At 43.1% G+C, this 23,768-nt stretch overlaps 2 protein-coding genes across 11 annotated transcripts in view; one reads left to right on the top strand and one right to left on the bottom strand.

The window, feature by feature from the left end:
- STX8 (syntaxin 8) overlaps positions 1-13,177 on the bottom strand; it is a 201,449-nt gene extending 188,272 nt beyond the window's left edge. For all 8 annotated transcript variants that reach the window (XR_014079138.1, XM_081578362.1, XM_081578363.1 and 5 more), the window contains exons 1-2: positions 13,118-13,177; positions 3,681-3,780 (exon numbers count right to left, since the gene is read on the bottom strand). Coding sequence is in view for 7 of the 8 variants with exons in the window: in XM_081578362.1 (XP_081434488.1) it covers positions 3,681-3,780; positions 13,118-13,134 (117 nt within the window). In the remaining variant the exon portion in view is untranslated. The remainder of the gene's footprint in view (positions 1-3,680; positions 3,781-13,117) is intronic.
- A 746-nt stretch (positions 13,178-13,923) lies between these two features.
- Positions 13,924-23,768, top strand: part of CFAP52 (cilia and flagella associated protein 52) — a 25,942-nt gene continuing 16,097 nt past the window's right edge. Inside the window, exons 1-6 of one of the 3 annotated variants that reach the window (XM_081578351.1) lie at positions 13,924-14,049; positions 15,884-16,083; positions 16,470-16,606; positions 19,863-19,991; positions 20,816-20,915; positions 21,820-21,936. In XM_081578351.1, the coding sequence (XP_081434477.1) occupies positions 13,968-14,049; positions 15,884-16,083; positions 16,470-16,606; positions 19,863-19,991; positions 20,816-20,915; positions 21,820-21,936 (765 nt within the window). In that variant the 5' untranslated portion in view covers positions 13,924-13,967. The remainder of the gene's footprint in view (positions 14,050-15,883; positions 16,084-16,469; positions 16,607-19,862; positions 19,992-20,815; positions 20,916-21,819; positions 21,937-23,768) is intronic. The other 2 variants (XM_081578352.1, XM_081578353.1) reach the window with 2 other exon arrangements.

The following is a 23,768-nucleotide window of genomic DNA, read 5'->3' as shown; positions in this document are numbered from 1 at the left end:
CAGCCCTTAGTCAAATGGTTTATTGGGCTTCCCAGGTGGTGCTAGTGGTAAAGAACCCACCTGCCAATTCAGGAGACGTAAGAGATGCAGGATAGATCCCTGGGTTGGGAAGATCCCCTAGAGAATGGCATGGCAACCCACTCCAGTATTCATGCTTGGAGAATCCCATGGACAGAGGAACCTGGTGGGCTACAGTCCATAGGGTCGTATAGAGTCAGACACGACTGAAGTGACTTAGCAGAATGGTTTATCATCAGAAGATGATACTAGTTGAATGGATCAGGGATCTGAATGTAAAAAATGAAACCATGAATTTGCTAGAAGAAATCAGGAACAAATTCCTTTCTAACCTACAAGTAGCAAAAGCTGTGAGTGAAAATGCAGAGACAATTAAAAATTGATAGTCAACTTTATTAAAAAAAAAAAAAACTAAAACTTTCATATGACAGAAGCTACCATGGCAAAGTCAAGTAACAAATGATAAAGGAGAGGAAATAATTACAATATATCAGAAAGAGCTAATCTCCTAATACATAAAGAGCTCTTAAAAATTAAAAAAAATAATAATCCAATAGAAAAAAATGGGCAAAAGACAGGGAATTAATTTACAGAATATATATATATATATAGTGCTTAAGAATGTGAAAACATACTTCACTTCATATCATGAAAAATGCAAATTTAAAACTACACTGGAAGGTGAAGGAGATTAAGAGGTACAAACTTCCAGCTATAAAGTAAGGAACTCAAGGGAATATAATGTACAGTATAGGGAGTATAGTCAATAATATTGTAATAATTTCATATGGTAAGATGGAACTAGACTTATCTGGTGATCACACTGTAATGTACAAAAATATCAAATCTCAAATCCCTATGCTGCATACCTGAAACCAATATAATATTATAATTCAATTATGCCTCAATTTAAAAAATAAATAAAATAAAATTACAGTAAAATATTTTATCTCACTTATGTTGGCAAAAATTCAGGAAACTGACCAACCTGGGAAGCCAAATGTGACAAACCCTGTGGAGGGTAATTTGGCAACAGGTTAAAAAAAAAAAAAAAGAAATCACAAATGCCCTGGTTCTGAGAATTCACTCTTAAAAGAATCTCAAAAAAAATAAAAAAATCACAAAGCTATTTATTGCAGCATTATTCTTAAGAGCAAAAGACAGGAAACAATCTAAATGCCTATTCTTAGGAGACAGGTTAATGAACTACACAATAGGGGCTTCCTTGGTGGTTCAGTGGAAAAGAATCTGCCCGCCAATGCAGGAGATCCCTGGGTCGGAAAGATCTCCTAGAGAAGGAAATGGCAACCCACTCTTTAGTATTCTTGCCTGGGAAATTCCATGAACAGAGGAGCCTGGTGTGCTGCAGTCCATGGGGAAGCAAAGGAATCAGACACAATTTAGCGACTAAACAACAACACACAATAGAGCACTATAAAGTCCTAAGAAAAATCAAAAAGATCTCAACGAATTAATATTTCTATAATACTACTGTTAAGTGAAAAGAGCAAGATACAAAAGAGTAACCTTTTTGTTAAAGGAAGAGAAATGAGAATACACCCCCCCACACACACACACACCCCTGGATGCTTAATGAGAATACACCACACACAATACACCACACACACACACCCCTGGATGCTTAATGAGAATACACCACACACACACACACACACACACACACACACCTGGATGCTTAATGAGAATACACCACAGTCACACACACACACACCCTGGATGCTTAATGAGAATACACCACACACACACAGACACACACACACAGACACACATACACACACACACACACACACACCTGGATGCTTAATGAGAATACACCACACACAATACACCACACACACACACCCCTGGATGCTTAATGAGAATACACCACACACACACACACACAGACACACCCCTGGATGCTTAATGAGAATACACCACACACACACAGACACACACACACACAGACACACAGACACACACAGACACACACAGACACACACACAGACACACACACACACACACACACACACACACACACACCCTGGATGCTTAATGAGAATACACCACACACAATACACCACACACACACACCCCTGGATGCTTAATGAGAATACACCACACACACACAGACACACACAGACACACACACACAGACACACACAGACACACACAGACACACACAGACACACACACACACACACACACACACACACACACACACACACACACACACACACCCTGGATGCTTATTTCCACAAGCAGTAACACAGGAAGAATAAATGAGAAATTACCCTCAAAAAGCAAGGATTACTCTAAGAAAAAGTTGAAGAAGGCATGACAAAGGGTGGAATGGAGATAAAACTTTGAGTATACCCTTTGTATATATTACTGACTTCTGTACTATATAAATGTTTTACATATTTAAAATTTAAGGGCGGGGAAAAAGCAAACCCTGAAAATGAATATCAATAGATACAGAGGAGAGCGTAAGATACAGAAAAAAATAATCAATCCTCATATCTTTAGAACAGAATATCCTTAGTGGGATATTCTAAATTAAAAAAACAACAATACTCAAACTACACTTAGTATATGTACTGGCGCTTGTGTAATCATTCTGAAAACTTTTTTGTATAAACTATAAGAGAGACAGGGCTTCCCATGTAGCTCAGCGGGTAAAGAATCCACCTGCCAATGCAGGAGACCCCGGTTTGATCCCTGGGTCAGAAAGATCTGCTGGAGAAGGCATAGGCTACCCACTCCAGTATTCTTGGGCTTCCCTGGTGGCTCAGCTGGTAAAGAATCTATTCGCAATGTGGGAGACCTGGGTTCAATCCCTAAGTTGGGAAGATCCCATGAGAAGGGAAAGGTTACCCACTGCAGTTTTTGGCCTGGAGAATTCCATGGACTGTATAGTCCATGGGGTCACAAAGAGTCAGACACAATTGAGCGACTTTCACTTGTAAGAGAGACCAAATGGGCAAGAACATATCAATGCTTTTGGAAACCTGGGTTCTCACTGCAGGAAAAGGAAAACACTAATTTGGAAAGGGGAAGTTACAAAGAAACCTGTGATGCTCGATTAGAATCAAAGGAATTGGCATGGACTCAGAATTTGCTGAAAAAAACCTTGCCAAATCCCACCACTGTCTTTTTTACAGCTCGAAAGCGAAGGATGATCATGTTTAAATGTAAAATGTACCAAAAAAAAAAAAAAAAAGACTATCATCGTTTTGTTGAGAATGGTTACTCAAAGAGGTGAGAACTTGCCTCTTGTTCTGCAGAGCCTGATAGATTCACCACCAGGGGGAGAGTGTACCAACTCTGGAACTAGACTATAAAACTGTTAGCAGCTTTTAAGATAAAATAGGGGAAATTAACGAGATGCCTTGCTTCATTTGGTCTCAGTGATTATGTTAACTATGAATGGATTGGTTGTAATGTCCATTTGACCTATGGCAACCTACTCCAATATTCTCGCCTGGAGAATTCCATGGACAGAGGAGCCTGATGGGCCTACAGTGCATGGAGTCACAAAGAGTCAGACACAACTGAGTGACTAACACACACACAGGTTGTTACACATACAGCCTCTGAAAGGGGAGGGTTTTCAGAGCTCAAACAAATCCTCTGAAGGGCCCAGTCTCTCTTGGCCTTACCTTGGTTGTATTTTCACCATTTCTTTCATACTGATTTCGCTGCTGAATTTTCTCGGCAATCTCTTGTGCAATTTGGCAGGTAGAATCGTAGGTGGAAAACCTGCGTCAGAGTCATAAAGGGAAAGACGTGTTGAAAGTTCCTTAAAGGAAATTTCAGAGTAATCTAAAGTTGCAGTTTGTAATTCTAGTCACGACAGCGAACAGGAAGGGAGGATAAGAGGGGCAGTAAAGGCATACACACAATGAATGGTAACTCACTAAGGGACGGGTTCCATTCTCAACTCTTCTTTTGTAATAACTCACTCCACCCACACAAGAACGCTGGGAGCTGGGTCCCCATCCCCAGCATATACTTGAGAAAAATCAGGCGCAGGGAGGTAGAGCCACTTGCCCAATTGGTACCTCCAGCTGCAAATCCCGGCTGCCCGGCCCCGAGCCTGTCTGTGCTCCTAACCACTGTGCTCTCTGGCCGCTGATAAAGCATCCCAATGCATTCATTCACAAAACATTCAGCAAACATTTCTGGAGAGCCCAGCACTGTTCCAGGCATGGGAGAATACAGCAATGAACTCAAGAGAACCCACAGAGACTGAGACAGAACTGTGTCTCCTGTGGAGGTATGGGTCAGCAGTGGACTGCCGCAGGGGCAGCGGCTCTGGGTGCAGCAGACCTGGGTATGGCATAAGCCCCCTTGGAGGAGGTCGCCATTAAACCCAACATAGAGCTGCCAGAACTTACATAGGACTAGGGAAATAGACTCTTGGAGGGCACAAACAGAACCTTGTGTGCACCAGGACCCAGAAGAAAGGTACAGTGACCCCACAAGAGACTGACCCAGACTTGCCCAGGAGTGCCCAGGAGTCTCCAGTGGAGGCATGGGTCGGCCTGCTGCAGGGTTGGGGGCACTGAATGTAGCAGCGCCTGCATGAGACCTTTTGAAGGAGGTCGCCATTATCTTCATTACCTCCACCATAGTTTGCTAACTACTAAGTTGCTTCAGTCGTTTCCGACTCTGTGCGACCCCACAGACGGCAGCCCACCAGGCTCTGCCGTCCCTGGGATTCTCCAGGCAAGAATACTGGAGTGGGTTGCCATTTCCTTCTCCAGTGCATGAAAGGGAAAAGTGAAAGTGAAGTCGCTTAGTCGTGTCCGACTCTGTGCGACCCCATGGACTGTAGCCCACCAGGCTCCTTCGTCCATGGGATTTTCCAGGCAAGAGTACTGGAGTGGGGTGCCATTGCCTTCTCCTTTGGTCCCAGGTAAATAACAGGGAGGGAACACAGCCCCACCCATCAAGAGAAAGTTGGATTAAAGATTTACTGAGCATGGCCCCGCCCATCAGAACAAGACCCAGTTTCCCCCTCAGTCAGTCTCTCCCATCAGGAAGCTTCCATCAGCCTCTTATCCTCCATCAGAGAGCAGACAGACTGAAAACCACAATCACAGAAAACTAACCAATCTGATTACATGGACCACAGCCTTGTCTAACTCAATGAAATTATGAGCCATGCCGTATAGGGCCACCCAAGACGGACAACGGGTCATGCTGGAGAGTTCTCACAAAACATGGTCCGCTGGAAAAGGGAATGGCAAACCACTTTGGTATTCTTGCCTTGGGAACCCATGAACAGTATGAAAAAGCAAAAAGATAGGACACTGAAAGATGAACTCCCCAGGTTGGTAGGTGCCCAGTATGCTACTGGAGATCAGTGGAGAAATAACTCCAGAAAGAATGAAGAGATGGAGCCAAAGCAAAGGCAACACCGAATTGTGGACGCGATTGGTGACAGAAGTAAACTCTGATACTGTAAAGAGCAATATTGCATAGGAACCTGGAATGTTAGGTCCATGAATCAAGGCAAACAGGAGATGGCAAGAGTGAACGTCGACATTTGAGGAATCAGTGAACTAAAATGGAGTGAAATAGGTGACTTTAACTAAGATGACAATTATATCTACTACTGTGGGCAAGAATCCCTTAGAAGAAATGGAGTAGCCATCATAGTCAACAAGAGTCTGAAATGCAGTACTTGGATGCAATCTCAAAAACGACAGAATGATCTCTGTTCATTTCCAAGGCAAACCATTCAATATCATGGTAATTCAAGTCTATGCCCTGACCAGTAACGCTGAAGAAGCTGAAGTTGAACAGTTCTATGAAGACCTACAAGACCTTCAAGAACTAACACCCAAAAAAGATGTCCTTTTCATTATAGGGGACTGGAATGCAAAAGTAACAAGTCAAGAAACACCTGGAGTAACAGGCAAATTTGGCCTTGGAGTACAGAATGAAGCAGGGTAAAGGCTAATAGAGTTTTGCCAAGAGAACACACTGGTCATAGCAAACATCCTCTTCCAACAACACAAGAGAAGACTCTACACATGGACATCACCAGACGGTCAATACCAAAATCAGATTGATTATATTCTTCGCAACGAAAGATGGAGAAGCTCTATACAGTCAGCAAAAACAAGACCGGGAGCAGACTGTGGCTCAGATCATGAACTCTTTATTGCCAAATTCAGACTTAAATTGAAGAAAGTAGGGAAAACCACTAGACCATTCAGGGAAGTCCACTAGACCATTCAGGTATGATCTAAATGAAATCCCTTACAATTATACAGTGGAAGTGAGAAACAGATTCAAAGGATTAGATCTGATAGACAGAGTGCCTGATGAACTATGGATGGAGGTTCGTGACATTGTACAGGAGACAGGGATCAAGGCCATCTCTAAGAAAAAGAAAGGCAAAAAAGCAAAATGGCTGTCTGAAGAGGCCTTACAAATAGCTGAGAAAAGAAGTGAAAAACAAAGGAGAAAAGGAAAGAAACACCATTTGAATGCAGAGTTTCAAAGAATAGCAAGGAGAGGTAAGCAAGCCTTCTTCAGTGATCAACACAAAGAAATAGAGGAAAACAATAGAATGGGAAAGACTAGAGATCTCTTCAAGAAAATGAGAAATACCAAGGAAACATTTCATGCAAAGATGGGCACAATAAAGGACAGAAATTGTATGGACCTAACAGAAGGAGAAGATATTAAGAAGAGGTGGCAAGAATACACAGAAGAACTATATACAAAAAAGATCTTCACAACCCAGATAATCATGATGGTGTGATCACTCACCTAGAGCCAGACATCCTGGAATGCGAAGTCAAGTGGGCATTAGGAAGCATCACTATGAACAAAGCTAGTGGAGGTGATGGAATTCCAGTTGAGCTATTTCAATTCCTAAAAGATGATGCTGTCAAAGTGCTGCACTCAATATGCCAGCAAATTTGGAAAACTCAGCAGTGGCCACAGGACTGGAAAAGGTCAGTTTTCATTCCAATCCCAAAGAAAGGCAATGCCAAAAATGCTCAAACTACTGCACAATTGAACTCATCTCACACGCTAGTAAAGTAATGCTCGAAATTCTTCAAGCCAGGCCTCAACAGTACATGAACCATAAACTTCCAGATGTTCAAGCTGGATTTAGAAAAGGCAGAGGAACCAGAGATCAAATTGCCAACATCCGTTGGCATATCCTCTTGAAAAAGCAAGAGAGTTTCAGAAAAACATCTACTTCTGCTTTATTGACTACGCCAAAGCCTTTGACTGTGTGGATCACAACAAACTGTGGAAAATTCTGAAACAGATGGAAAGACCAGACCACCTGACCTGCCTCTTGAGAAATCTGTGCAGGTCAAGAAGCAACAGTTAGAACTAGACATGGAACAACAGGCTGGTTCCAAATAGGAAAAGGAGTACGTCAAGGCTGTATATTGTCACCCTGCTTATTAAACTTATACATCTCAAAATACATCATGAGAAACGCTGGGCTAGATGAAGCACAAACTGAATCAAGATTGCCGGGAGAAATATCAAATATCAATAACCTCAGATATGCAGATGACACCCACTCTTATGGCAGAAAGCGAAGAAAAACTAAAGAGCCTCTTGATGAAAGTGAAAGAGGAGAGTGAAAAAGTTGGCTTAAAACTCAACATTCAGAAAACGAAGATCATGGCATCTGGTCCCATCTCATGTCAAATAGATGGGGAAATAATGGAAACAGTGAGCGACTTTATTTGGGGGGGCTCCAAAATCACTGCAGATGGTGACTGCAGCCATGAAATTAAGACTCCTTGGAAGAAAAGTTATGACCAACCTAGACAGCATATTAAAAAGCAGAGACATTACTTTGCCAACAAAGGTCCATCTAGTCAAGGCTATGGTTTTTCCAGTAGTCATGTATGAATGCGAGAGGTGGACTATAAAGAAAGCTGAGCACCAAAGAATTGATGTTTTTAAACTGTGGTGTTGGAGAAGACTCTTGAGAGTCCCTTGGACTGCAAGGAGATCAAACCAGTCAATCCTAAAGGAAATCAGTCCTAAATATTCACTGGAAGGACTGATGCTGAAGCTGAAACTCCAATACTTTGGCCACCTGATGCAAAGAACTGACTCATTGGGAAAGACCCTGATGCTGGGAAAGACTGAAGGAAGAAGGGGACGATAGAGGATGACATGGTTGGATGGCATCACTGACTCAATGGACATGAGTTTGAGTAAACTCTGGGAGTTGGTGATGGACAGGGAAGCCTGGCGTGCTGCAGTCCATGGGATCGCAAAGAGTCAGACATGACTGAGCAACTGGACTGAACTGAAGAAAGAAAATAAGGCAGGATAAAAGGATGGAGAGCAGCTATCTAGGGAAGAGCCCTACAGAACAACAGGTAACACACACCCACCTGACACCAGAATTCTATCGAAACATATCCTGAGCTTCTATTTGCTATTCAACAGGGGTGGGGGCTTTGAAGGGCTCACAATGAATCTCTACCAGTCCCTTCATTTTTCCTTCGCTAACAGCCTTTTCATTTTTTATCTGTTTTGGAAAATATCTAAGTGTGTATACACATTTCATCTCTTCTAAAGGGTGGAGACTGAATACATGACAGATATATTTTCCAGGACTGTACCAGTAAACAATATTTAGATCTGCTGTGGAATCTAATGTTCCAATTTTTGTCTGAAAAAAATAAACAAGCCATTTCTTAAAATCTTTGAATTCCCGTGTGTCACCTGAACACTGAGAGGACCTGGCAAATGTCTTTGAACAAAGAGAAAAAAACAATTTCCAGTCGTTGCCCTGAGGAATCTTACTATAGTAATTATAACTATGACTAACAACTGAGTGCCTGATCTGGGCCAGGTTCTATGCTAAGAGCTTTACATTTTAAATTTAATAAGGACCCAATGAGGTAGTGTAACCTATGGGCCCTTCCTGGAATACACCCCTACCTCCATGTCTTCCACCTGCCTCTTGTCTATAGAAAAGCTTTAGCCTCCTAGGCCTTCCTTGAGTTCCAAAGAGTAAATTTTGAGAAGTGAGAAAATGCAGAAAGAAAGGAAAACAGTCAAGCGAGACAAAGTAAGAATAGTTTAGGCATTAAGCAAAGTCAAGGACCTTTACTTCCTCCTCAAGGGTGGTAGATAATATTCTGAGCCGTGTCCTTCAAGCTGTCTTGCAGATACTGAAACCCCCACCAGATAGATGACTTTAACCGTCCCCTGCCATCCCCGCCACCTCTGCCCAAGCCTGTAGAACCCAGACCGGTTTTGGAACCACAAGATTGATGATGCTGAGTCTCAATTACCTTACCACCACCTAATCAGAAGAATGTCCACGAGCTGATCATGCACCCCCTACAACCTCCCTCCCTCATCCCGTCTTTAAAAATCTTTCCCTGAAAGTTAAAGTGTTAGTGCCTCAGTCCTGTCCGACTCTTTGCTACCCCCTGGCTCACCACGGGGCAGGGTGCGGGGAAGGAATTTGGATGTGTTTGGAGCAGTGGCTACCAGGACTCCTTGCTTGGCGACGACAAACGCTGCACTTTCCTTCACCACCACCAGGGGCCAGTAGATTGGCTTTACGGTGCGCTGGTGAGCAGACTTGGTTCTGTAACAGGATTAACTCACATATATACATGCATATATATTCATGTATACCAAAAGTGACCAGGTGATATAAGCCAATACATAATTAAGGAAACAGGAGGCTAATAAGGAAAATTGGGTGCTGGCCCTGACTTTGCCACATTTCCCCCATTTCCCCTCCATGTCGTCATCAATGAAAAGAGGTTCTTAGGTCTGGCTCTGTGGTCCCAGACCACATAAACGCAAATCAGTAATAAGGTGTAACACACCTCCTGACCGATGAGGAGTAGAAATGACAAGTGCATATTTCCGGAGTTCGGAACTGAGAGAAATTACTGGCCGAGACACTTGGACCTCATAAGGCTGGGCCAAGAGGTTATACCTTGGGCTGAACCACAAAGTCAAAGCAGGCCTCTCACTCCAGCAAGAGGGAGGAGCACCTTTCAGATGAGGTGAGAGGCACAGGAAGCAAGCAAAGATGAAAGGAAGGGAAACAGCCTGGCATGGTCGGCTGAAGGGTGGTCCTGGGTAGGAGAGTGAAGAACAAGATGGCGGAAAAGAGTTGAAGTTAGTTTCCACAGAGCCTTGAGTAGCATAATAGTAAGGTTTGAAGGGAATTTGAGAACTGTGGGGTATACTGTTACAGAAAAAGTGAGGCCTTGAAGAGGTTATGTGAAATGCTTATGGCCAAAACCCCAGTTGTCTTGCTCCTAATCCAGTGTTCTCACCTGAGCTCTACAAACTGGTTCTGAAGTTCTGCTACACATGTGAATCACTGTCTGGTCTGCAAGTGTTCAGTTGTGTCCATCTCTTTTGTGACCCCATGGGTTGTAGCTTGCCAGGCTTCTCTGTCCACAGGATTTCCTAGCAATAATACTGGAGTGGGTTGCCATTTCCCTCTCCAGGGGATCTTCCCACCCAGGGATCCAAGCTGCATCTCCAGCATCAGCAGGCAGATTCTTTACCACTGAGCAACCTGGAAAGCCCCTTGAATCACTGGGGACGTTTTTTTAAAGCCTCCTCATACCTCAAGCCGGAGAAGGCGATGGCACCCTACTCCATTACTCTTGCCTGGAAAATCCCATGGATGGAGGAGCCTGGTAGGCTGCAGTCCATGGGGTCACGAAGAATCGGACACAACTGAAGCGACTTAGCAGCAGCAGCATACCCCAAGCATTCTGATTGAATTGGCAGGGGGCTTGCCCTAGACGTGAGGAGTCGTAAAGCTCCCCAGGAGATTCCAATCTATAGCACAGCTTGAGAACCACTGGCCTAGTGGTAATGGGTAACCTCATGATGGAATCAAGCACACAGGTGCCTAAAGTGCTAGTTTAGGAAAAGTAACCTGAACTCCACGTACACAAATCATCGGGAATGAGAGAAAAATGGCAGGAGACCAGTAGAAGACTTCTCCAGCTATTCAACTCCATAACCAGCCACCAACATTTACTTTCCGTAAGCCATAAGGCTACAAAGGATTGGACAACAGCAGAAAATAAAAAAATAAAAATAGTGGAGATGAGTCAATAATCTGATAGGAGGAATGAAGAAAAAGTAATGATTAGAGTTTTTTAGGTCTAAGAGACTAAGAGGATGGTGACGCCATGACAGAGGCTGAGGAACTGGAATGGAGAGGGAAAAAGTGGTAAACTTTTTCCACTGATTAACTTTTAGCAAAGAGCCTGTTCAGAGACAGTCACCACACGGCATTTCTATTACACAGTGAGCTTACCATTTGCTTTGACATGCCATTAAAAGAGTAACAGTCATATTCTACTTCTAAACATGAGTAAAGCATCACTGACATGATTCTCAGTAGCAGGAGGGCTAAGCTGTAATCAAGTCTGTTTTTCTAGATTTTTCTAAGTCCTATCCCCTATTCCTTTCCGCTCTCCTGATCAGCAGCCCACTTTGCAAGGAAGTTGATAGAGCACAGCAGAGTCCCCCAGTGTTGCAACAAACATGAGAAAGCTGCTAAGTTAAACTACTTGAGAGCAGCAGAAATTAAAGTAGTATTGCTTTTCCACATTAACTGTGCAAGAGGCCTAGGGGCTTGGGGATAGTTTCCACCCACCTAAATGGACACCCTAGGACCTCTACCTTATTTCTGAGCTATATATCCTACTTTATGTGTAAAATGAGGGAATTAGCCTCCGTGAAGTGGAGGGCAACTTAGCCATCTGTGTCAAGGGCCTTAAAGATGTTCATACTCTTGGACCCAGTAGCTCCACTTCTAGGAAGTAAGTCAAGGAAGTGAGAGATGGTACCAAGGGGCAGTTTTCCCGATTAAAAAAAATAAAAGCAAAAAAAACCCCTAGTATTTTTTAAAAAGGTACAAAGACGGGAATGATTAAATCACACTGCATCATGGTTATTCCCATGATACACTATTAAGCAACATAAAGATTGTGTTTTTGGTGAATATTAATGATACAGAGAAATGGTCCCTGTTTCTATAAAATACATTATATACACACATATATTATACAAAGTAATAAATTCATTTAAAAAGTCAACAATGACAATTATTCCAGATGATAGAATTAAAGATTTTTTTTTTTCCTCTGCAAATATTCAGTATTTTCTAAATTTTTCTATCAGGGTGTTAAAATTAGGTGAAAAAAAATATAGTATGAAATCAGTTAAGCCATTGGCCCAGACAATCCAGATCCTAGGTAGATTAACTCTGATCTAGCAAAGTTAATCTCTTAATATCCAGACTGTCTGCAACTTAACTATAAACTATGTTAGAAGTACTAATGTGAGACATATTCTCCAAAAAGAACTTTGTAGAGCTAGAGGGTTTTTCATTAGTAAACAAAAAGCTCAAGTGAATATGCTATTGCAATAGGTTCCTTGGATCGGAATTTGTGTCTTTTTATCATTCAGTCCTAGGGACTTGACTGTTGAATAAAAGACCCTTATCAGCTATTGTTTTACTGCAGAAGTTGCTTGCTGCCGCAGTCTTCATGATACTGAGGTGAGGATAAAATACGTTATCAACAACCGGCATAATTTCCTTCCCAGATTCCTGTAAGTTTTTTTTTGAAGGGCGCACAAGATCTAGACCCCAGCGTCAACTGGTTACTAACGCTGACTCCCGTGAATTCTGAACCTCGGTTTCGCTACCGGCGAAATAAGGAAATTCACCAGAGGGACTGGCGTTCCACAAAAAAGGTTACTCTGACTTCACTTTCACAGGAGTCCCGGGGAAGCCTGCATCAGCCAGCTCCACCACCAGGATGGAGATGCGGCTCAGAGATTCGGCGCTGGAACTCCCCCAAGGGTCCACCACGTCTCCCGCCCCGGCCACCCTTGCAGGACCGAGAGTGGCGGCGGGATGCGGCAGAGCACAGCCCCTCAACCCCCGGCTCTCGGCGGCAGAAGGATCCCTGCTCCCCCACTCCTCATCACGAAAGGCCCCCGGCCCCAATGCCTAGCGATCGCCCGCTCCCCGGAAGCCTGGCCTCCCCCCGAGACCGTCCGCGCGCTGCCGCCCTCACCCGGGGCTCACCAGGGGTCCGGGGCCATGGTGCAGTCTCCGCCCGCAGCTCGGACACTTCCTGCTCGCAGCAGCTGACTACGGCGGCCCGCGCGGCTCATACCCCGCGGCTCGACCCGTGCGCGCCAGAAACCCGGAGTTTGCAATATACATACCCTAAGGCCTCCAATCTATTGATATGAGAAAAAGGAAAGCGCTTCCCCGGGGACTGAAGGCTGAACCAGTTTGCTTCATTAAGAGACGCGAACAGCTGGGTTCAATTAAAATAAAATTGTTTTCGAACAAAATCCAAGCATTTTCCCTGGAAGGTGGGAGCCCCTCAAGACCTCTAGCAGTTATTTAACATTTTATTCTGCTTAAAACAAAGGAAAAAACTGGATTGTGGTGATAGTTGCACAATTGTATAAATTTACTAAAACTCACTTTAAGGAAATTTTAGGATATGTAATTTATACCTCAATAGTTTAATTATTTTTTTAACCTGCTTCAAGGGACCCAAAGAAGTGTCAATTATATATTATAGCAGCCTTCCCAGCAGAGGCACTCCTTTATGTTTAATTTTTAAATGCCATCAAGTAGTTGATTATATCGTTACCCAAAAGGTCACAGACTCTTTACATGGGAAGGAGGGAATTAGTCTGTGCATTTCGTGCCCCTTAAATTTCCAGAGAAATACTAGAAAGTTTAAAAAAAAAAAAAAAAAGTCCCTCTTTTGATTTTCACGAGGGGAAAAGGACCCGGACTCCGTAGGCCGGCTTTCAGCGCGATCGTGGATCTGCCGCGCATGCGCAAGTCGGTTACCATAACGACCAGAAGACGCTGCACCTCCGTAGGCTGAGAGGAAAGCAAGCTGAGTCTCCAGATGATGCAGACCCAAACTTCGCCCAAGGATGAGGTGGCTGAGGCAGCGGAGCTGGAGCTTGAGGCCGTGATTGGATTCAATGGTGAGACCTCGAGAGTGTCTGGGCTAGGTGGTTTAGGGACCCCAGGGACAGTGTGGTGCAACCAGAGAGTGAGACACCAGGTGGCACCTGGAAGGCAGCTTGGGACGCAGGCATGAGTCAAGAACTGGGGACCCAGACAGCCTCTCCTCCCCAAAGATCTTAGAGTCATGTCCTCGCTCCAGGCCTTAAAGAACGGGATGGGTTTTGCAAACATCTGAAAGGAACCAAATGCCCCCTCACTAAGGCCATAAGGATAAAAGTTTGATCTGAAACCCTTCTCCCACTAGCCAGTTCTCCCCTGGCTCTAAGCCCTACACAGCCAGCAAAACTGCCTGCCCCTCAGTATCGGATTACAGAATACCTGTAGGTCCCTGGGACCAAGTAACCTCTAAAATCCCAGCTGATGTACTGAGAAGGGGCTGGAGGGAGTGGGGAACATGTGTTTTGAGTAACCACTTTAGGGGACAATTTGTCTTCTAACCAGAAGGAAGGTGAGGATTTCAGACCAGGATGGACACCAGGGGGAGCTGGACAGGAGAGGTGCTTTGGTCAGAGGGGCCTGGTTGTTCTGCTCGAATCTGACTTATGACCACCTCCTGTCTGGAACATGAAAAGGGGAAATGCTGTTTGGGTTTTGAGAAGGATGAAAACAAGCAATGGATTGCATTTTAGAAAAAGGCAACTTTTAAAGAAAGTGCATTGTGATGCCTGAAAGCTTTAAAATTGTAGTAATATAGACACAGAACAATCAACAACTAAAGTTTTAGCACATTCTAGGACTTGGCTCTTGAGTCTTCTCTTTGTTTTATGTTAACGGTCTCTGATAGAAATTGAGCACTTAGTACATCCTAGATACTGGCCATCTTTAGAGTTGGTCACCAGATCAATGGTAAAGGAAGTGAGTGACCCGCTATGAGGGCAGAGGATCACACTGGTGACCAGTAGAGAGACCTGCTACTGAATTCAGTACTGTTCAATACTGTTTTGTAGTGCTCAGAGAGTATGGTCAGTTATATCTCAGTGTCTCCAATTATCTTGGCCTTTTAAAATTCAATAAAATTGAGTTGTTTTTGCCTTCTTGGTTATATGACAATTTATATTCTTTCATATAGTCAAATACGCATTTATCTAAAATTACTGAATGCCAAGTAGTATGGTGGGCTTCCAGGTGGCTCAGTGGTAAAGAACACACCTGTCAATGCAGGAGGCATCAGATGTGGGTCCCATCCTGGGTCAGGAAGATACCCTAGAGGAGGAAATTGCAACCCACTCCAGTATTCTTGCCTGGATAATCCCATTGACAGAGGAGCCTGGCAGGCTACAGTCCATGAGGTCGCAGAGTCAGACACAACTGAGCACACACGCACACATGCAAATAGTATGCTATGCACTGAGAATATAGAGTAATACAGAGGGTAAATCCATAGTCATACTTAAGAACAAGAGCTTAGAAAAGTGGAAAAATACAGTGAAACCCAAGGAAAAATCAACCATTACTTGTCCCAAAGATATCTCTGTTAAACTTTTGGTATGATCCTTTCAAATATACATTGACATATAATTTTTTAATAAAAGTGGACTCATGCTGTATATATTTCCTTATAACCAGACTTTTTTCCACCTAGGATGCCCTGAAAAATCTTTCCTTAGCAGTGAATATACTCTATACCAGCCTTGTCGGTGGAGTAAAATTACCTAATACTGCCCAACCCCCAAACACACACACTTATTTTAGTTGAACTAAGGCTTATTTTAAAAGCCTTATGCACAGTCTAAATAAAAACAATTAGCCACTTCTGCCCTTGACTTTTATTATTTTCAACCTCTCTTTTAGGATATGTCCCCACTGGTCTAAAATGCCATCCTGACCAGGAGCATCTGGTCTACCCTCTGGGTTGCACCATCCTCATCCAGGCAATAAATACTCAGGAACAGAATTTCCTACATGGTCATGGCAACAACGTCTCCTGTGTGGCCATCTCCAAGAGCGGACTTTATGTTGCATCAGGACAAGTTACATTCATGGGCTTTAAGGTGAATACACTAAAACAGCATCCACTGTGTATTGATTTAGGCGTGCCTCCCAAGAAAAACTGCCTCACTTCAGAATAGCTCTGTGCTGTCCTGTTTACACCCTTCCTCCTCTTCCCTTGACCTCTCTTGGAACTCATTTTCGCTCTATGAGGCTGAAAGTAAAGAAACCTGGTGGTTTTATACCCAATGCAGCAGCTTGTGACTGGTAATACCTAGAAACAAAAGTCCCCGCTTACACCTGTCTGTTTTGTTGCCGTCATGTCGGAAGACGTGCTCTAATTTCTAGAAAAGTGATGAATGATTATTTTTTTCACACAGAGGGGTAGCTCTCTCCTCTGGTTCTCTCAAAGCCTGTCTATGATCTGACAGTGTATTCTTGCCCCCAGGCAGATATCATTTTGTGGGATTATAAGAAAAGGGAGCTGATGGCTCGGCTGTCACTTCACAAGGGCAAAATCGAAGCTCTGGCCTTTTCACCAAATGATATGTACTTGGTATCACTAGGAGGCCCAGACGATGGAAGGTAATGAACTAAGCACACTTACTTCTTTTCTACCAGGCATATTTCTAGACATGTTAACAATTGTCCCCTTTCTAACATTCTCTGTTTGCCGATCTGTATTTGAGCGTGTGTGATGTGAAAAGCTTGTGAAGCTCATATGAATTTGGGAAATTATAAATTTTTGGTGAAAGAGTTTGAATTAAGCTGAAAAGACAGAAAAAAATAACGAAGAAAATAATGTAACTATGAAAGTAAAGTACTTGCATATACATGTAGAACCAAACAAAAACTGGGGAAGATGTTATAAAAAACACGTGTTAACTTTTAGTGGCCATTGATAATTTATAATATTTATAAATTTTTAAAGTCTTAAAGTGCTTATAAAGAGTTCCCCAATTAGTTGGGAAATGTATATGCCCTATATTAAGAAAAAGCACAGAATAAAGAATTCTACTTACATGAAACTTCATCTGTATGAAAAGACTGCAAATAAAAATGGTGAAAATTAAATATTCTGAAATGTTAAGCATCAAAAGAAAAAAAATTTTAAAGCCTGTGAGGAAAATACCATAAGATGCTGATTCTCAAGCCTGGCAGTGCACTGAAATCAACTGGGAGCTTTAGAAAATTACTGGTGGTTGGCTCCACCTTCAGAGACTTTGATTAATTGGCCTCAGTTTTAGGAGTTCTAAAGACTTCCCATGTGATGCTAATTTGCAGCTAAATCGAGAATCACTGCTGTAAAAGATGACATCATCCTTGTTATCATCATCTTCATCATCAACCATAGCTGATTTTTTTTTTTTTTTTTGAGCTCTTACTACGGGTCAGATGTGTGCCAAGCATGTTAACTGCATTATCTCATTTAAGCCTCATGGCAACTCCACGAGGTGGAGCTCTTGGGGCTATATGACAAATGAGGAACTTGAATCACCAGCTGCTAAGTAGCAGAGCTGGGGGACAAACCCTGAAGTGTGACTTCAGAGGTAGCATTTTTAACTTCCCTCACTAAGGCGTGATCTTTGCCCTTAAGGATCTCACAGTCAAGGTTAGTAGGGAGAGAATACATACAAATGATATTGGGGGAAAAGTATTTCAAAGCATTGTATTAGGAAGAACAATCAATGCAGTGCCTATTCCTGTGCAAGTGCTAAAGGAACATCCAAGGTTTGTGTAGGACTTAATACTTTGGTGCACTTTTACAGATATTTTCTTGTTTGTTTGAGCTGCAAAGCTCAATTACAATGGAAATTTATATTTACGTGTAGTTATATATTGATAGTTCTCAGTATATAGCGAAGTAGTCACATGTCCCTGGCCCATCCCCATTTGACTGTTTTTTTCCTCGATAGAAGTGCATCCAGCAGTCTATTACTATTCTTAACTTATGGCAGTTGTTCTCAATCTTGGGTACACATTGAAATCTCCTGAGGAATCATTTTTGCCAGAATACTTCCCCAAGGACATTGTTAACATGTCGTGTTGTGCAACCTTTGCCACAATCAATTTTAGACCATTTTCAACCCCAGAAAGAAACCAGTGCCCATTAGCAGTCACTCCCCATTCCTGTTGTGTTAGTTCCTTCTATGTAGCAAAGTGAGTCAGTTAAATGGAGACATATACCCATTCTTTTCTGGATTTCCTTCCCATTTAGGTCACCACAGAATCATTAAGTAGAGTTCCCTGTGCAATACAGTAGGTTCTCATTAGTTATGTATTTTGTACATAGTAGTGTATATATGCCCCAGTTTGATTCCTGGGTCGGGAGGATCCCCTGGAGAAGAGATAGGCTACCCACTTCAGTACTCATGGGGTTCTCTGGTGACACAGATAGTAAAGAAACTGCCTGCAGTGTGGGATCCCCTGGAGGAGGGCATGGCAACCCACTCCAGTATTCTTCTTGCCTAGAAAATCCCCATGGACAGAGGAGCCTGGCGGGTTATAGTCCACGGGGTCAAAAAGAGTCGGACAACACTGAGTGACTACGCATAGCACAGCACAGTGTATATGTGGAAAAGACCCTGATGCTGGGCAAGACTGAAGACAAAAGGAAAAGAGGGCAGCAGAGGATGAGATGGTTAGGTAGCATGACTGACTCAATGGACATGAATTTGAGCAAACTCTGGGAGATAGTGGAGAACAGAGGAGCCTGGCAAGCTACAGCCCATGGGGTTGCAAAGAATCAGACATGACTGAGAGACTGAACAACAACAGTGTATATATGTCAATGTCAATCTCCCAATCCATCCCGCCTCTGCTGGTAACAGTTAAGTTCGTTCTCTACATCTGCGACTCTATTTCTGCTTTGCTTAGCAAATAAGTTCATCTCTACCGTTTTTCTAGATTTCACATATAAGCAATATTATACAGTATTTGTTTTTCTCTTTCTGACTCACTTCACTCCATATGACAATCTTTAGGTCCACCCACATTTCTGCAGTGATTCCAGTGTTTAACATAATACCCTCTCCTCTGCATTCTTGATATCATTAACCAAGCATTATCAATTTAGGACTAAATTGTATGATTACACCTAGAAAGATGCAAAGGTAAGCTACAACGTGTTTGTGTGAGTGCTCAGTCGTGTCCGACTCTTTTGCGGCCCCAAGGACTGGGGCCTGCCAGGCTCCTCTGTCCATGGATTTCCCAGACAAGAATACTGGAGTGGGTTGTCACTTCCTACTCCAGGGAATCTTCCCGACTCAGGTAACAAACCTACGTCTTCTGTGTTTCCTGCATTTGCTGCTCTTTACCACTTAACCACCTGAGAAGCCCTAAGCTACAACAGAACTGCTCCAAGTGTGGTCCCCAGACCAAAGCATAACCAGAGACTTTTTAGCAAAGCAGATTCTCAGACTCCACCCCAGACCTACTGAATCAGAACGTCTGGGGGCAGGTCCTAGCACTTCCTGCTTTGGCAAGTCCTTCAACTGAATCAGCTACATGGCATGGTCAAGTTTGAAAACATGCCTATGTCATTCTCTTTTATTGCTTCTAATTAACAATTTTTTGTTATTGTTGTTGGAGTATTTCCCCAGGGAAATTTTTTACAAGCAATAAATGAGTGGTAAACTTTTATGCCCTGCCTGTCTCAAAAATCTCTTTATTTTAGCAAGAGACTTAGATGTCTGGGGGTTGGGAGGGTGGTCAATATAATTCTTTCATTCCTTTGTGAGTAACATTTTGTATTTCTTTCCTTCTAGAACCGCTAAAATAGCCATTTCTTATTTTGAAAGCCCGTTTTCCCCTGACTCTCTTTGTCCTTTCGTCCGGGCAGTGTGGTGGTCTGGAGCATAGCCAAGAGGGAGGCCATCTGTGGCAGCCCCGCAGCCGGCCTCAATGTTGGGAACGCCACCACAGTCATCTTCTCCGAGTGCCGAGACGAGATGTTTGTGACTGCTGGAAAGTATGTATCTGCTGTCAAGGTTTCCAGAATGTGTAAATCACCCTATTTGCTTACAAAGAAAACAAGGTCATTCCAATTAGGGGGAATGTGGTTTTCATCCTGAAAAAAGAGATTTCATCATAATTTTCATAATTTGAGAGTCACTAAAAATCCCAGCTGGTGCTATCGGTAAAGAACCTACCTGCCAATGCAGGAGTGACTTAGCACGCATGTAAAGATTATTTTGGCTGGAAGTCCTTTTAAATACAGTTATTTGATCATTCTGTGCTTCCTACTGAAAAAGTTCTGCTGATTGGCTAAATCCATTTCTGCCTCTGGTCTGTCTTTAATGACAACACACTGCCCACAGTCTGTGCTCACACTCAGGGCGTGTGTGCACACTCAGTCACTCAGTCGTGTCCGACTCTTTGCAATACTGTGGACTGTAGCCCACCACGTTCCTCTGTCCATGAGATTTGCCACGCAAGGAGACTGGAGTGGATTGCCATTTCCTCCTCCAGGGTATGTTCCTAACCCAGGAAGAAAATGTTATCGCTCTTCAATAAGATTTCTGGTTTGGTACCCATCTATTTCTGGTTTTGATTCCCTGTGACAATTCCAACTTCAGGTATTCATTATACCAAACCAAATGAGAAAGCCTGCAGATGCTAGTACTTCAGTATCCAAATGACAACTGTATCTTGGGGAGATCACCAGGTCATAACAAATCCTCAAAAATACCTAGTTCTCTTCCCTTCAGCTTCTCCTTCAAGAGACTGCAGAAAACAGAGAAGAGATGAAGCATTTATTAAATGGGTCTCCAGCGGATTGTTTCTTTTCTCTAGCGGGACAATTCGAGTATGGGAACTGGATCTCCCGAACAGAAAGATCTGGCCAACTGAGTGCCAAACAAGACAGATGAAAAGAATAGTCATGAGCATCTCAGTAAGAATTACTCTGTTATTTTACATAAATATTAGTACAAGTCCTTGTTAACAGTACTGAGCAAGACAGGGGTGGGTGTGTGTGTGTGTGTGTGTGTGTGTGTGTGTGAGACAGGGGTGTGTGTGTGTGTGTGTGTACATGTTCTTTGGGCTGGGGGTGGGGAGGGGAGCCCTGGACATGGAGGGCACTGACTGGGGAGGTACAGGTGAGGGAGTCGCACTTCAGGAGCTCCCGCAGGAAGCTGGAAAGGCTGCCTAGACACAGCTCTGGGGGAATCTGTTTCAGTGGACCTGAACTGCCATCAGACCCCAGGAATCTGCCTCACCTGGTAGAAAGCAGGGTAGCCAGGAGGTGCTCAGAGCCCACAGCACCTCCTGTTGCCACTCATGTTATTTCTGCACAAGAAATGAAGTTTCTAACAAAGAAACTCCCTGTTGAAATGCAGTCTCCTCCACAAAGAGGAATTATTCGTGTGTCTTTAATGCGGATTCAGATATTCATGCATATAACCCCATTCTCCACTCGTTTTATGAATGTAGACTTTGGGAAATAGGAGATAAAGCAAACACATATTCTCTCTAGAGAAGCACACCTTCACCCTAGGAGCCCTTCAGAGATGCCTCAGGGAGTACATGCTAATAGCACACACAAGTCCATTTCAGTGAAATTCACGGCTGATTGGAGTCTGACATTTCATACAGTTCTGAGTTTGGCCCTGATTCTGCTCCCCTTGAAGGTGTTCTTACCCATCTTCGAGTCTGAGGAGATAGAAGTCACCTTAAGGACTTTTGGAGGGCTTCATAGGGTTCAGAGAAAGCTCATCCCCTCCCTGATCAGGGGCTCCTGGGCATCAGCTGGGCAAACCAGGTCTTCCTTCAGGTTTCCTTGTCTCTCTCATCCCCAGATGGCCGATGACGATAGCTTTTTCTACCTTGGCACCACCACTGGAGATATTTTAAAAATGAACCCCAGGACAAAGCTGCTGGCAGACACAGGGCCTACCAAGGACAAGTTCAGTCTGGTGAGTAGAGACCATCAAAGTCTGCTTGCCTTGCTGTTTTCTAGTGATTTCTTCCTGCCACTGCCGGCACAGACTTCCATCAAGGGTTTGTGGGGAGAAACAACACGTCTATGATGCACCCAAGGCCACACTGCAATTTGCAATGTTCATTGACTAGTTCGCTCAAACCCTCATCACTGGTATATAGTCAGGATATCCCAGGTGTCCTCAATTAGGGGTCAGAATCACACTTTCTTTTTTTTTTTTTGCATCTTCAAAGCTCAAGGCCTATGGCTTTGTGATTTGTAATCACATCCATTCCAGCACTTGGGCAGTCCAGTTGCCATGTATAAGTGACATGTGCTCTTTGATTTACAAGACTATCTGTCATTTCTTTCTAATCTAATAACTAGATCTTAAACTTTAGCCTCAGCTGACATCTTAAGTCATGAGCAAGATGTAGAAATTGTTCATTGTTTATATTTGCAGAATTCCTAACAATTCAGGTTAAAAGTCCAGTGAGAGACTTTGATCTCTAAACCAAAATAAAAAGCCTACAATCAAAGGGTAATTGGACAGAATAAGTGCTGTTATTTCCGGTGCCCCAGAAAGTTACAAGGGCTGTTTCTACTAAACTTTGGATTTGAAAGCTTCTTCCAGGTTCTGCACCTGGCTCATGTCTGATAATGGAACAGATGGTTCAAGCTTAGATAATTTTCCACTTAGCTGATGGTCCCAAGAAGCTTTGAAATATTGCACCGTGTTCCTGGGAAGGTGTTAGAGTTTTCTTAGTCACATAACCACTTATTATTCAAGCTTTTAAGGAGATAGGTAAAAATGGGAGAAAGCTACAGTATAGTTAGAGAAGAGTCTAGCAATAAGCAGAGTCTAGTCATAGGCACAGGCCAAATCAGTGTTTTTCAAATGATTTTTAGGAGAGGGATTCCAATATATTCAACAGGTAAAACCGAATCAGATCAGGCTGAAGGAGGGCAAGGTTGACAGTCCTGCCAATTCTGACTCCTGGACACCTCTGAAGGGCTCCATGAAATACTTGGTGAAAATTCTGATCTGGATATTTTTGCTGAGTACTTGGAATGTCAGTGCCTTTCCAGAAAAGATGCTGACTGTCTCAGTGTTCTTCAAACCTGTGGCACTTAAGTTTCTCCCATGGATGCTTTAGTGCTTAATTCAGGTGTAAAGGTAAATTCCATAAAGCAATGTTTCCATGATGCCTGTTACACAAGTGGAAAGATGTAATTCTTTTAGGGCAAAGGGATTGGAGGTATTTGGTTTGAATATCAAGACAGTTGGTTTGAATATCAAGTAATTCTTTATCTTTCTAACCATAGAGCCAACTTTTTTTTTAATTTAGATTTTTGTTTTTTATTGAAGTATTCAGTTGGCCAAAAAGTTCATTTGGGGTTTTCCATACATCTCACAGAAAACCCCAAATGAACTTTATGGACAAACCAATATAATTAACTTACAATATACAGAGCAAGGGGGCTTCCCTGGTTGCTCAATGGTAAAAAATCTGCCTGCCAAATAGGAGACATGAGTTTGATCCATGGGTCAGGAAGATTCCTCTGGAGGAGGAAATGGCAACCCACTCCAGTACTCCTTGCCTGGAAAATGCCATGGACAGAGGAATCTGGTGGGTTGCAGTCTACGGGGCCACAAAGAGTCAGACACAACTGAGCATGCATGCACACATACATATACATATATCCCCTCTCTTCTGGATTCCCTTCCTATTTGGGTCAGCACAGAGCACTGGGTTCCCTGAGCTCTATACCACAGGTTCTCATTAGTTATCTATTTTTTACATAGTATCAATAGTGTATATGTGT

This window comes from Giraffa tippelskirchi, chromosome 3, assembly GCF_054371585.1.
Source record: "Giraffa tippelskirchi isolate mGirTip1 chromosome 3, T2T-mGirTip1v1.2.pri, whole genome shotgun sequence".
Taxonomy (NCBI): Eukaryota; Metazoa; Chordata; class Mammalia; order Artiodactyla; family Giraffidae; genus Giraffa; species Giraffa tippelskirchi.
This window is presented reverse-complemented; position numbering and strand designations above follow the sequence as displayed.